Below are 14,677 nucleotides of genomic sequence, written 5' to 3' on the forward strand. Positions count from 1 at the left end.
GAACAAGGCAAACCAAAAATCAATAGGAAGAAATAATAAAGATTAGGGCAGAAATTAATGAAATAGGAACCAATAAACCAATCCAAAGAATCAATGAAACAAAGAGTTGGTTCTTTGAAAGGATAAACAAGATTGATAACCCCTTACCAAATCTGACCAAATGAAAGAGAGAAGTGACACAAATTAATAAAATTAGATGTGAAAATGGCAACATGACAACAGTTACCAGAGAAATCCAAAAAATCATACGGACATACTATAAAAACATATACTCCACTAAGTATGAAAATCTGAAAGAAATGGACGATTTCCTTGATTTATATGACCTACCTAAATTAAATAAAGATGAGATTAATCACTTAAATAGACCTATAACAAGTATGGAGATCCAAGCAGTATAAAAATCTCCCAGCTAAAAAAAAAGTCCAGGCCCAGATGGATTCACTGGTGAATTTTACCAGACCTTCAGGGAAGAACTAGCACTATTTCTTCTTAAGCTTTTCCATAAAATAGAAAAAGAAGGAATCCTACCAAACTCCTTCTACAAAGCCAGTATAACCCTGGTACCAAAACCAGGCAAAGATAGAACAAAAAAGGAAAATTACAGACTAATCTCCCTCATGAACATAGATGTAAAAATTCTCAACAAAATATTGGTAAACAGAACACAAAAATATATCAGAAAGATTATTCACCCCGACCAAGTAGCCTTTATCCCAGAGATGCAGGGATGGTTCAACATATACAAATTGATAAATGTAACACATTATATAAATACACTGAAGGACAAAAACCACATGATAATCTCACTAGGTGCAGAGAAAGCATTTGACAATATCCACCACCCCTTCATGACAAAAGTCCTACAGAGACTGGGAATAGAAGGAACCTATCTTAGTATAATAAAGGCAATTTATGACAAGCCAACAGCCAACATATTACTAAATGGGGAAAAACTGGAAGCATTTCCAGTAAAATCAGGAAGAAAACAAGGGTGTCCACTGTCCCCACTTTTATTTAATATAGTACTGGAAGTCTTAGCCATAGCAACAAGGCAAGAGACACACATAAAAGGGATACAAGTGGAAAAGGAAGAGATCAAGTTTCCAGATGATATGATTCTATACATAAAAGACCCTAAAGAGTCTACCAGCAAAATGTTAGAACTGATGATGGCTTTGCAGGCAAGTGTCTTAACCACCAAGCCATCTCTCCAGCCCTCAATGTTTTTCTTCTAAGTAAGGTTTTGCTCTAGACCAAGCTGGCCTAGAATTTACTATGTAGTCTCAGGCTGGCCTTAAATTCACAATGATCCTCCTTCCTCTGCCTCCTGAGTGCTGCGGTTAAAATCATGTGTCACCACTCCTGGCTATGTCAAAGTTTTTATGGCTGAATAAAACTCTTTTGTTTCACATGCCACATATCCATTCATCTTTTGATGGATAGGTGTGGTGGCTTGGACACAAAATATTCCCCAATAGCCTCATGTGTTTGAATGCTTAATTTCCAGTTGAAGATGTGGTTTGGGAGGACTGCAGAGCTTTTGGGAGGGAGAGCATGGCTGGAGGAAGTATGCCACTGTATTGTATGATAGTTTTCCTCTGGGCATAGTATGAAGACACTGAGGTAATGAATGCTTTGGCCAAGTAACTCTGGCAACTTAGGAGCCAACCAAAGACACAGTGATACAATGCCTATAGTAATGGTAATGGAATTATTGACAACTCCCTGGTGCTTGGAGGAAAGGAGGGTCACAAGACCTCGCCTGAAGTTATAGCAATTGTTTCTACCTGCCCTAACCCCAGCTACAAGTGATCTCGGGAAAAAGCTAGATTGTATAGGAGGTGGAAGGTTAACTAGAAGTGGGACAACATGAAGTTGCCATCCGGATGGCGTAAAACTTTGTGGTGGCGCAGCTGCCCTTCAGTCACCCATGTTCCTATAAGTAACCCCAATAAACCCATTAGCACCCCAAACTGGTTTTGGTATATTCTTCCTTTGGTTTGTCATCTGTGCTCTATCTGGAGAAGATATGTTTTCCCATCTCCTCAGGGGAAACATTTCCCATGGCGCACTGGGGAGTGGGGTGTTCTAACCTGGTTCTGCTTGCTATAGCTAGCTAGCTTGCTCAGGTTGCTTCCTCCATGCTGATGTGAAGGTGTGATACTCGCCATGATGAAACTTGCCTTCAACATACGAAGCTAGAAATCAAGCCTCTCCTCCCATGAGATGCTTCTGATTGAGTGCTTTGTCCCAGCAATGAGCGAACTGCTGCTATAGCAGGGAAGCTGCTTTTACTGGTGATTGTGGGTAATGCTTGGATGAGCAATGGAACACAGCTATCTGCTTTCAATTCTTTGGGGGACAAAGGAGTAGAATTTCAGTAGAACTCTGGGTGGTTTGAGCCAGAAGGGCATGGTCTAACTTCCATACAGTACAAACAAAAGACTATTAGGCAGCCTGTGATAATTTCAGATAACCTGCACAGAGCAGGGAAAACCACTGCCTGAAAGTATATCTGACAAAGACCTTAAGTGAATAATACTATATCAGATGCTTTGGTGTTACCCTGTGAAGGATAACAAAAGAAAGAGTGGTGACACACGCCTCTGATCCAGCACTGAGGCAGAGGTGGGAGGATCACCAGATTGACCACTTACTATGAGCCAAGGAATGTTCTGTTTCCTGTGTATATCTCAGTAAAAATCCCCTACCAACTCACCATTATCATAGTCAACTCAAAGATGAGAAAACTACTACAGGGCAAGAGCCAGGAGGACGAAGCCAATCTACCCCAAGCTCATGTGCAGGACAGAAGCCAGGGCCTGTGGGAGGAAGATGCTCATCTCCATAAGGTCTGGAGTCTTTCCATTAGTCTATCAAGATCAGTGAATCTGAAAGGCATTGCATCCCAGGTTCATAGGTTGACTTCCTACCAGATAACTGCCTTAGAAAACTGACTTGACATGTGACCTGAATACAGGTTTCACAGCAGTTTTACTGAATTGCATTCGGGAAACAGACACAGGAGGAAATTTGTTTCTCCAAAGCTCTTCAAATTTAGTATGCTACAAATCATGTTATAAAGAAAATATATTCTATTTTTAAGCATCCTCTAATTAAATTACTTAAACAGCATTTTAGGACTGGGGAGGTTAAAGTGCTTGCTTTGCTAGTGTGAATACCTGAATTTGGATCCCAGAACACACACAAAACTGGATGCTGTAGCACAAGCATTTATAATCCCAGTGTGCCTACAGTGAGAAGGGAGCTGGAGACAGGAGAATCTCCTGGAAGCTTGTGGGCCAGCAAGCCTTGTGAATTTAGTGGTGAATCACAGACCTTGTTTCAAACAAGGAGGAAGGGTGAGAACTGGTAATTGAAGTTGCCTTCTGACCACGGCAATCCTCCTACCTCTCCCTCCTGAGTGCTGGGATTAAAGGTGTGTGCCACCATGCCCAGCTCTACACCATTTTCTTGTGTCTAGCTTTACATGGGTGGCTGGGAAAGTGAACCTGGTTCATCAAACTTTGCAGTAAAGCATCTTTAACCATTGAGCAATCTCCCTGCTCCTCAAAGACCTTATTTAAAGTATTATGTCCTCCTGACTTTCTTGCTTCTGATATACAATGTATCCATTGCACCTTGCATGGGAGTGAAAGCAAGTGTGTCTCGCACATAGGAGCTGAGCAGATGCAGTATTAGGGCCTGGAGCTGGAGTGAACAGATAAGACATGGAGACCCTACTCTTGTGAGCTTTTCCTTACACAGACATCCCACTGGATTATGCACCTGCCTCCAAACATGGTAGAAACATCTAGGACTCATACATATTTTCTCCTGCTTATATGAAAGCAGGTGTTGCTCAGACAATGGATGTGAACAGAAGTGCTGGATGCTATTCCTATGCTGAGGCTGCAGAGGGCCTGGGCTTCCAGTATTCTCAGCATGTCTTTTGCCTGGCTATAAGGACTCAGTTAGTCTCTCCCTGAGTGGCTGTGAGGAGCAGGCAATTTCTGATTCCAAACGAACAGTGATTTCTGATTTGTGAGTGGGACAAAAGCCTGAGCTGTAGTAAGGCTGAGTGTTCAGGGGTGAACTGCTCCTGAAGCACAACCTATGTGATCTTGGAAGAATCTAAGTGTGCTGTCTAATGTGCTAAGCATAAATCTTCCTTGGCTTCAAAACCCCAGATGCCTCAGTTTTCAGAAAGAACATTACCTCCTTGGCCTTCCAGCCAGGCAGTCCTGTGGATTCTATCTCTGCCTTTGTTCCTTTCAAACAGGCAAGCGTCTCTCACCTTCAAAGTCCAGCTTTAATTCCTCCACATCCATGAAATGGAAGTTGAAATTGAATATCTTTTCCACTTGGACAGTTCCTCACACTGTAAATTCTACCTTATAGCACAGTTTCCCGCTTAAAGTTCCCAACTTGTTTTTTGTCCCCAGGAGGCAAATGCAAATCTCGGGCTCCACAACAGATGGAGCACATGTGAGACCCTGACTAGGAAGAATGAGGAGACAGATTAAGATGTGGGGCTGCCTGGCTGTGCAAAGTGGGGCTGAGGCAAGGTACCTCCGATGTGTTTCTGAAACCTCAGAAACGAATACACAACTGACCCCCCCCCAAAAAAAGTAAAGTACCTTGAAATAAACCTAACCAAAGAACTGAAGGATCTATACAATGAAAACATTAAAACATTCAAGAGAGAAATTGCAGAAGACACTTAGAAATAGAAAGACATCCCATGTTCTTGGATTGGAAGAATCAATATTGTGAAGATGTCAATCTTACCTAAAGCAATCTACATGTTTTATGCAATCCCCATCAAAATTCCGATGACTATATTCACAGAAATAGAAAAAAATTGTAAATTCATTTGGAAGCACAAAAACTTGAATAGCCAAAACAATTTTAAGCAACAAAAATAAGGCTGGCAGTATCACTATATGAGTTTTGAGCTATTTTACAGAGCCATAGTAACAAAAACAGCATGGTACTGACACAAAGATAGATATGTAGATCAATGGAACAAAATAGAGGACACAGATGTAAATCCAGGCAACTACAGACATCTGATTTTTAACAAAAATGTCAAATGTATTTATTGGAGAAAAGACAGTCTCTTTGACAAATGGTGCTGGAAAAGCTGGATATCTATAGTAGAAAGATGAAAATAGATCCACATCTCTCTCTATGCACAGGAATCAAGCTCAAATGGATCAAAGACCTTAATATTAAATCTGAAATTCTTAAGCTATTAGAGGAAAAAGTAGGGGAAACCCTTCAACCTGTTGGGATAAGCAATGACTTTCTGAATATAACTCCAGTGGCTCAGGAAATAAAAACACTAATCTACCACTGGGACTTCATGAAATTACAAAGCTTTTGTACAGAAAAGGACACTGTGAATAGAGCAAAGAGGCACCCTACAGAATGGGAGAAAATCTTTGCCAGTTATACATACAAAGAACTCAGAAAACTAAATAATAAGAAATTAAACAACTCAATTAAAAAATGGGCTATGGCCGGGTGTGGCGATACATGCCTTTAATCCTAGCACTTGGGAGGCAGAGGTAGGTGGATTGCCGTAAGTTTGAGGTCACTATGAGACTACATAGTGAGTTCCAGGTCAGCCTGGACTAGAGTGAGACCCTACCACAAAAAAAACCAAAAAAAAAAAAAAAAAAAAAAAGAAAAAAGAAAGAAAGAAAGAAAGGATAAAAAGGGGGGTGGGCTATGAAATTAAATAGGGTGTTCTCAAAAGACGAAATACAGATGGAATATAGACATCGAAAAACATGTTCTACATCCTTAGCCATCAGGAAAATGCAAATAAAGCTACTTTGAGATTCCATCTTACTCCTGTCAGAATGGCTATCACCAAAGGAAACAAAACAAATGACAATAATTGCTTGCAAGGATGTTGAAAAAGAGGAGCCATTCCACATTGTTGGTGGGAATGTAATCTGGTCCAGCCATTGTGGAAATCAGTGTGAAGGTTCCTAAGACAGATAAAAATATATTTATCATATGATCTAGCTATACCACTCCCAGGCATACATCCTAAGGACTCTTTTCACTACCTTAGAGATACTTGCTCAGCCATGTTTATTTCCACTCTATTTACAGTAGCTCAGAAATGGAACCAGCCTAGATGTCTCTCAACTAATGAATGGATAATGAAGATATGGTACATTTATACAATGTCAGTCTACTCAGTGATAAAGGAAAATGAAATTATGAAATATACATGGAAATGGATAGATCTAGAAAGAATTAAACTAAGTGAGGTAACTCAGGCCCACAAAGCCAAATGTCGCATGTTCTCTTCCATATGTGGATCCTAGCTACAAATGTTTAGACATGTATGAGAGTTGGAGTAAAAATTAGTACCAGAGGCCAGTAATCTAGAAAGGGGCTATAAGGCAGGGAGGCAAGGTGAGGACTTAAGGGACAGTACTGTATATATGTAAGTAGATGAACAGATTACTGGGGGTGCAATGGCCTAAGGATGGCTATGGAAAGAGACTGAATAAAAGAAGGGTGGGGTGGGGCTAATCAAAATTCAAGATGTTATGAGTAGGCCAAACGGAAACCTTCTTTTTTGGATAATGACACACCCAGAAGCCATAGACTGTTACTAGAAAAATTTCACTGCCAGGGATAGGATACCTTCCAGTGATTTTTTGGCCAGAGAGGTCTTTGATGCCCCTGAAACATTATAGGCAATTGCCAAGGCTCTTGGTTTCCCACCAGAAATAGATGGTAAGGCCCTATTGCTAAAGACTCCACATGGCTGAGCTACAAGGTCACTGAGAAGTCAAGCTACAGCCAAGATGAAAACCTCCTCTCTGTAGAGTAGCTGACAGAAAGCTGGAAAAATCTATACTGTATGTAGTCTTAATGGTGGCATAAGTCATCAGTGGTGAAAACAGTGGACACTGCAAGCCTTAAGTTTGGCTAGACAGGCCAAATGACCAAATGGTTGAAATAGTGACATGTCTGTCTGTTCTGGGGGAAAACAACTGCTCTCTAATTGGACTGGAGGCCTGTCCCATGGGAGGGAATACATGCCTTGTACCAAAAACTAATCAAAATCCATGAGCCCTAGGAATGTAATGCCTGTTCTTGTTTGGATAAATGCATATATTATGCTTACCAAATTGCTCTGTAAGCATTTTACTTAATGTTCATGCCCACATATTAATGCTATGCTTACTTTTTGTTAGAGGAGCTGCTCTTTTCAGATGGTGGTAACCACTGGGATGACCCAAAAGGCATCACAGGGTTGAGAAGAAGTGACAACGGAGTGCTCAGCACTGAAACCTCCCTATCATATCTTCCAAGGCTCAAGGTCTATTATGGAAGAGATGGTGGAAAGAATGTAAAAGCCAAAGGAAGGGTAGGACTTCTTACAATGCAATTGTTCAGACATAAATTGGCCTCAATGTCTATGACCTCCCAGTGCCTAGCACTACTTCATAAGACCCTCATAACAGGAGGAAATGACGATGTCATCAAAGTAAACAAGAAACTAATGGAGAGAGGGAGAGAATGTGACGGAGAGTGGAGTTGTGAAGGGCAAAGTGGGGACGTGGAGGGAATTATTATGGTTTATTGTCTGTAGTTATAGAAGCTGTCAATAGAAAAAGTTTAAAAAAAACTAAAGTGCATTTTTTACCCTCAGTTAAAGTAAAATAATGCCTTAGTATGTATCTTGAACAACACTAATGACAAGAATAAGACTATTACTACTAGAAGCATCTATTGACTGGTAATTTTATTGATTTCTTGATATTATATACATATACAATCAAACAGGTGCTTCCATAGTTTTTGTTAGTGGTAGAACAAGAATGAGTCAAATCCAGGTAATCAAAATACAAAGTCTTGGGCTTGAGAGATGGCTCAGCAGTTAAAGCACTTACTTGCAAAGCCTGATGACCCAGGTCCAATTCCTCAGTACCCACATAAACCCAGATGCACAAAGTGCTGCATGTATCTGGAGTTCATTTGCAGTGGCTGGAGGCCCTGGCATGCCCATTCTCTCTCTCTCTCTCTCTCCCCTTCTCTTTGTCTTTCTCTGATTGCAAGTAAATAAAAAAAAAAATTAAATGTAAAGTCAAAATAAAAGTCACAAGACTGCTATTTTTTTAAATTATTTATTTATTTGAGAGCGACAGACACAGAGAGAAAGACAGGTAGAGGGAGAGAGAGAGAATGGGTGCGCCAGGGCTTCCAGCCTCTGCAAACGAACTCCAGACGCGTGCGCCCCCTTGTGCATCTGGCTAACGTGGGACCTGGGGAACCAAGCCTCGAACCGGGGTCCTTAGGCTTCACAGGCAAGTGCTTAACCGCTAAGCCATCTCTCCAGCCCAGATTGCTATTTTTTTATTTGTGTGTGTGGGTGTGTGTGCGTGTGGTACACAGTGTGTATGTGGAGGTAGTGCACAAACTTACAGTTTGTCCTCTTTCACCTTATTTTGAGACAGGGTCTCTTGCTATTTTGCTGCTGCTGTTTGCTCTAGCCTAGGTGGCCTGGAGCTTCAGGGTGCTCCTGGCTCTGCCTCCGCCTGCTTTAGATGTTGTGGAGTTACAGGCGAGTGACGATGAGCATCAAAGCCGTCCTCAGGCTTGCAGGCAAGCACCTGCCTAGCCCCAGGGACTTCTAGTTTTACAATGATATTTGCTGAGTCTTTTTTAACTATGTACCAAGTATAAGTCCATGTTAATTCAGTCCTCTCTGAATGAGTTCTCTCCATCTTCTAAATAGACAGTACACCTCAAGAAGTAACAGGTGCAGGATCTTGGGGATTACTGTAGTTCCATCCAGACCTAAAGGACTCCAGCTCTTCCACGAAATGTCTCACCTCTTTCCTTAAGGCAATTCTACCACTAGGAAGAACTAGGGTAATAATTATTTATAAGTTCAAATTCACAGAAGAAAAATGTTCTTTCCAGGCTGGAGAGATGGCTTAGCGGTTAAGCGCTTGCCTGTGAAGCCTAAGGACCCTGGTGCGAGGCTCGATTCCCCAGGACTCACATTAGCCAGATGCACAAGGGGGCGCACGTGTCTGGAGTTCGTTTTCAGTGGCTAGAGGCCCTGACACACCCATTCTCTCTCTCTCTATCTGCCTCTTTCTCTGTTACTCTCAAATAAATAAATAAATAAATAAATAAATAAATAAATAAATAAATAAAATGAACAACAAAAAAATGTTCTTTCCTACTGTCTAGCAGGCACAACCCAGCTGTGACTTCTTAAGTGCTGATGTGAGAAACGCAAGGGTCAAGTGATTTGTTACAAGGGGAAAGTCCATCAGTAGCTGAACTAGTTAGATTTCAATGTGATTGTCTGTAGCTCAGTTTGAATACTCTAGTCCTCCTAAAGCAGCCATGCTACTCTAATGCCACTTTAACTGAGTACTTTCTAATGACTACCATTTCCCCATCACTTTCTGCCTCCCCTTCTCTCTCTTATTGGATTCAGTATGAGCTTATTCTGGTATATAAAGAGAAATTATGACCCAGAAGGTATCAAATTGGACTCTTCCAATGTAAAATGGAAAGGCAGGATGGACCAGGGTTTAAAAACACAGGTTTGGGGCTGGAGGGATTGCTTAGTGGTTAAGGCATTTGCCTGCAAAGCCAAAGGACCCAGGTTTAATTCTCTAGGACCCACATTACTCAGATGCACAAGGGGGCACACAAATCTGGAGTTAGTTTGCAGTGGCTGGAGGCCCTGGTGCACCTATTCTCTTTCTTTCTCTTTCTCTCCCATCCCCTCTTCCTCTTTCTCTGTTAAATAAATAAGTAAATAAAAATAAAATATAAAAAAACCCACATGTTTGACCCACCCCAACCGCTAGGATAAAAACTACAAAATAACAAGGACTGCAGAACTTGGAAACCTTATTCATGGCAGACAGACATGTACATTGGTACATAGCTGCCTTAGGAATAGCATCAGACCTCCTCAAAGAAAATAGTTACTCTATGATCTGCAGTAGACACCTCAATGGCCATCTGTATGCCCATGATCCCAACAAGCATTAGGAGTCAGCAATAAAAGTGGCCAGGGAGGATTGGAGAGATGGCTTAGCAGTTAAGGCACTTGCCTGCAAAACCAAAGGACCCAGGTTCAATTCCCCAGGACCCACATAAGCCAGATGCACATGGTGGCACATGCATCTGGAGTTCGTTTGCAGTGACTAGAGGCCCTGGCACATAATATTATTTTTTTTTCTCTCTCTCTCAAACAAATAAATGAATTAGTGGACACAGGGCTGGAGAGATGACTTAGCAGTTCAGATGCTTGCCTACAAAAGCCAGAGGATCCAGGTTCAATTCCCCTGGACTCATGTAAGCCAAATGCACAAGGTGGTACATATATATGGAGTTTGTGTCTGTTTGCAGTGGCTAGAAGCCCTTGTGTGACCATTCTTTCTCCCTCTCCCTCCCGATCTCTCAATAAATAAATCAAGTGCTGGAGAGATGGACTAGCAGTTAAGTGCTTGCCTGTGAAGCCTAAGGACCCCGGTTCAAGGCTTGATTCCCCAGGACTCACGTTAGCCATATGCACAAGGGGGCTTATGCATCTGGAGTTCATTTGCAGTGGCTGGAGGCCCTGGTGCCCATTCTCTCTCTCTCTCTCTCTCTGTCACTTTCAAATAAATTAAAAAAACCAAAAAATTAAAAAAATAAGTGAATCAAAATTTAAAAATGTTTAAAAAAAGAAAAAGTAATATCCTAGAAAGTTTATAAACATACATATTCTGATAGGATTGGTTCTCTAGCATCATCCTGACACAAATCCCTTTTTGTCCCAAATACAAAGCATAAGAGTGATCAAGGCAGAAATAATTAACCAAAGTAAGATGTCTGTGTTGAGGTAGTCTTCATTCTGCTCTGTATAAATCTGCACTGAGGCTGAGGCAGCCTTTAGTTTGCTCTTTCTGGTATTAACAGATTTTGGGAGAAGAAAAAATGTGGTTACTGTCTCCAGCAATATTAGAATATATATCCTTCATCAACATGAGAGGACAGACATATCCTTCTTACAAAACTAAAGCTCAGAGGTGTTCTGGCTAGAGTACATAGTCCAGGCTCTCTGAGCCCATCAGAAGATCCAGCAATCATGAGCCAGGCTGCTGTTTCTATGCAGAACTTGTGTAACACAACTTCATTGAGGGGCTCAACTTGCCTGGAGTGTCATTACACCTCTGTCATTTCTTGAAAACCCATAAAAATGAAGTTATCCTCTTCCTGCTTAACTGGCTTTGGTGCTACTGTGAGAATGTGCTTTAATGTTCAGACAGTAGCATTACTGTGGTTTTGGGGCCATCAACCCAACCTTTAAGCAAGGTGACATTTATCTATGAAAGGGTAAAGTAAAAAAATTTTTTTACATCAATATTTGTTTTGTATAGTTGAAATTTAACACATTACATGATCTTCCACATATTGAAGAATACGTTCATGTGTTTAATTGTACCTTCCTCTGGGGGAGGAGGGGAGAGTTAGGGTGACTGGATCCCTAAAGGTAAAATGGGCAGAAATGTTTACACTTGCCAGAAATCCAAGATCATCTGACTTCTTACCTTTTGCCTAGTTCCATAAAGGCCAATTTTTCCACAACCAGCCAGGACCCCTCCTGGAAGGGAGGTCTTTCATAGGATTTAAACATTGTGGTTGGTCAAGTTCAGCCCCTGGAACTCAAGATGCTAGAGCTAATCTCTTCTTGAGACAGCCTCTAGCCCCAACCAATCAGCTGGCCCTCTGGTTCACCCAAGCCAGAAGACATCCCACCACCCTAAGGTTGTAAATACCTTTGTAAGAGGAAGGTGGTCTCTTTCCCTCACTCTCTGATCACTTGGGAACTTCCAGCTGTCAGTGAGTTTTTCCCTCTACAGGCCCGGGCCCAGGCCCAGGCGCGGCTGGGAGGGCACATAGCCCTTACTCTCCATGTGGGTTCTTCATCCGCTCCAGCTCCCCACATGGCAGAAGCTCCTTGAACTTCTTTTCTTTTTTCTTTCCATGCTTTCTCCCCCCAAATCCCTACCTGGTCACATGGACTCTTGGGCTACCCGTGGCCCACATGGGCTTTTGGGCTCCACGTGGTGTTCTTCTCTTCTCCCCACTTTACCTCCCCTTACCTACAAGCCTTCCCCTTTCTGTACTTCTTTGTAACATCTGAATAAAATGTATTTTAAAAATCCTTCTCCAGATCTCTTGATGGGAACTCCATTATAGGGCTTAGGGTTCCAGGAAGCACCCCAGAACTCCAATTCCCCATTATACTCTTATTTCAAATCTATCTCTGATCCAAGTTACCATACAGGAATCAAGAACTAATTGAGGGTTTGGAGAAAGGGTTTAGTGGTTAAGGTGCCTGCTTGTGAAGCCTATGGAACCATGGTCTACTCTCCAAATCCCAACTTAGCCAGACACACAAAGGTGAGGCAAGTGCAAGGTCTCACATACGTACTAGGCGGCACAAATGTCTGGAGTTCGAGTGTAGTGGCTGAGGCCCTGGCATACCAATTCCCTATCTCTCTTCTCTTTCTCTCTCTCTAAAATGATAATAATAATAAGAAGAACCAATTGAGGGCTGGGGAGATAGCTTTGCAGGTAAGAGTGCTTGCTATAAGCATGAGGATCTTAGTGGAAAGCATCAAGTGTCCTCTTCTATTCCTCTCCCATTGTTTCCTCAATACAGTCTCTCACTAAACCTGGAGCTGCTGCTCGGTCACACTCACTCACCAGTGAGTCCTAGAGACTCTCTAGTCTGTTCCCCACAGGACTGGGATTTATAGGTATACTGTGCCATACCCTGCTTTTAATGTGGGTGCTGGGAATCAAACTGTGGGAAAATAAGTTCATCTTAGGCCCTCATGCTTCCATGTCAAGTGCTCTTTTTTCCACTGAGTCATCTCCCCAGACCCACATACCATGGTTCTGACATGAGCTAATCTTTGTCCTTTGCTCCATGGTGGAGCATATGGCCATGCATGGAGACACCCACATGCACCTGCCAAGCCCATGAGACCTGCTGCACTCGCTAGAAATGAACCCAGCACCACCATCAGCAGGGATATAGGTAATGCAGGCTCTGTCACTAGTTCCGCAGCCAAGCTGCACTACTGCTATTATAATTAAGAAGCCTTCCTAGCTCACTTGAGGGAAAAGCTTCATGTAGAGGAAGGAGAGGATCTTGGAATTCCATGGCAGCTAAATATCAGTTCTCATTTTTCTGTATGTTAAGTCTTTGCTATATACTTTTGGGGGAAATGTTTAGCAGTTTTGTTGGAAAAAGGACATGAAATGATGCTTAGAAATGTGATACACACTTTCATTTCACACTCCATCAGCTTTTACAACTGTAGCTCAATGAAATGTGAGTGCTTGGCAAACAGCCATATTTACCAAGGTGTAAAATAGGGGTCATGGTACATTTTCATAGGAAAAAAATGTTAAATTTGATTCCTCACGTGAAGTAGATGCATAGCTCACAGTCTAGAGACAGGCACCTTCACCATATATGTGACAGCGTCTGGTGCCTGGTACCTGATCAGCTGCAGGCTTTTACTATATTATGAACAGCTTTGCAGGCAGGAAAGCATTCAGTTCCTCATCCCCTTAGGATACAGAAACACCGTGGACTGGATCTTCTTTGGTGTTAAATCTCTTACCTGTGAATAATGGCTTTTGCTCTCATTCTGGTGTAGAAGAGAAACAGCTTATTCCTTTACAGGCAGAGAAGCAAAGCTACTAGCATCAGCAAAGACCCACATACTTCAGGTTCAAGCTGTCTGCGAGCATGAAAGCCTCACGCCTATGTAGGAGGGAGCTAGACAATAAGGAAGATGGGGTTTGGGATCATGTTGATGCAACTACTGTTTACTAGCAGTGTGGAAGAAGGGCATCTTTAACTTACCTTCGTTAAGCCTGAGACTTCTCCCTTGGCCAGTGGCTTGCTAATGGATGGTGTGTAGACTCTGGCATCCAAAACTGGCTGTCCTTTCATAAAATGCTTTCCTGATTCATAAATGTCCACTTCAACCATTTTCCCCATGAATGGAGGGTTCTTTGGCACTAAAACCTTAAAAAGATTTTTAGAAAGCTGAGTTTTTTTTTTTAAAGCTTTACTTCAGAGCAGTTCGAGGCCCTCAGAACACTAGCAGATAACCCAGTGTTTGTAGAGACCTCACACCCAGTTGCTCCCAATGTTAATGTCTTATATTGACTTGGTGTGTTTGTCAGGTTCAACAGACACTGATCTCTTGCTCTTCACTAACACCTGTCCTTCATTCAGCTCTCCTCACTGGGTCCCTAATGTCCTCCTTCTATTCAGGGATCCCTTCCAAAGTCAGAGCACATTAGTGTGGGTCTCCTTGAGTTAATGGTTGCCATTCATTTCTTTTGTTCATAGCCAGTCTCAATACAGAACCAGTCACTCTGAAGGGCACTTCAGCTGGATCACAGGGAACTTTCAGATGGTCTCTTTCTATTACAGACTACTGATGAAAGTGTTTCTTTACCTGGAGCTAGTGTTCCCACCTCAGGGAATTACAGGTCCCTCCCTCACACGTCTGTTTTAGTGCTGTAGCTACTTGGCAATCTCTTCAAGTTAGGATCCAAAGTAAACAGACCAATTCTAGCTCAGCAACACTTT

General features: G+C 42.1%; 1 protein-coding gene across 6 annotated transcripts in view; it reads right to left on the reverse strand.

Moving 5' to 3' along the window:
- Positions 1-14,677, reverse strand: part of Cdkal1 (CDK5 regulatory subunit associated protein 1 like 1) — a 670,695-nt gene that overhangs the window by 9,431 nt on the left and 646,587 nt on the right. For all 6 annotated transcript variants that reach the window (XM_004668379.2, XM_045136581.1, XM_045136582.1 and 3 more), the window contains one exon: positions 13,940-14,104. In XM_004668379.2, coding sequence (XP_004668436.1) covers positions 13,940-14,104 — 165 coding nt within the window. The remainder of the gene's footprint in view (positions 1-13,939; positions 14,105-14,677) is intronic.

The sequence above is a fragment of the Jaculus jaculus genome, chromosome 17, assembly GCF_020740685.1.
Source record: "Jaculus jaculus isolate mJacJac1 chromosome 17, mJacJac1.mat.Y.cur, whole genome shotgun sequence".
NCBI lineage: Eukaryota > Metazoa > Chordata > Mammalia > Rodentia > Dipodidae > Jaculus > Jaculus jaculus.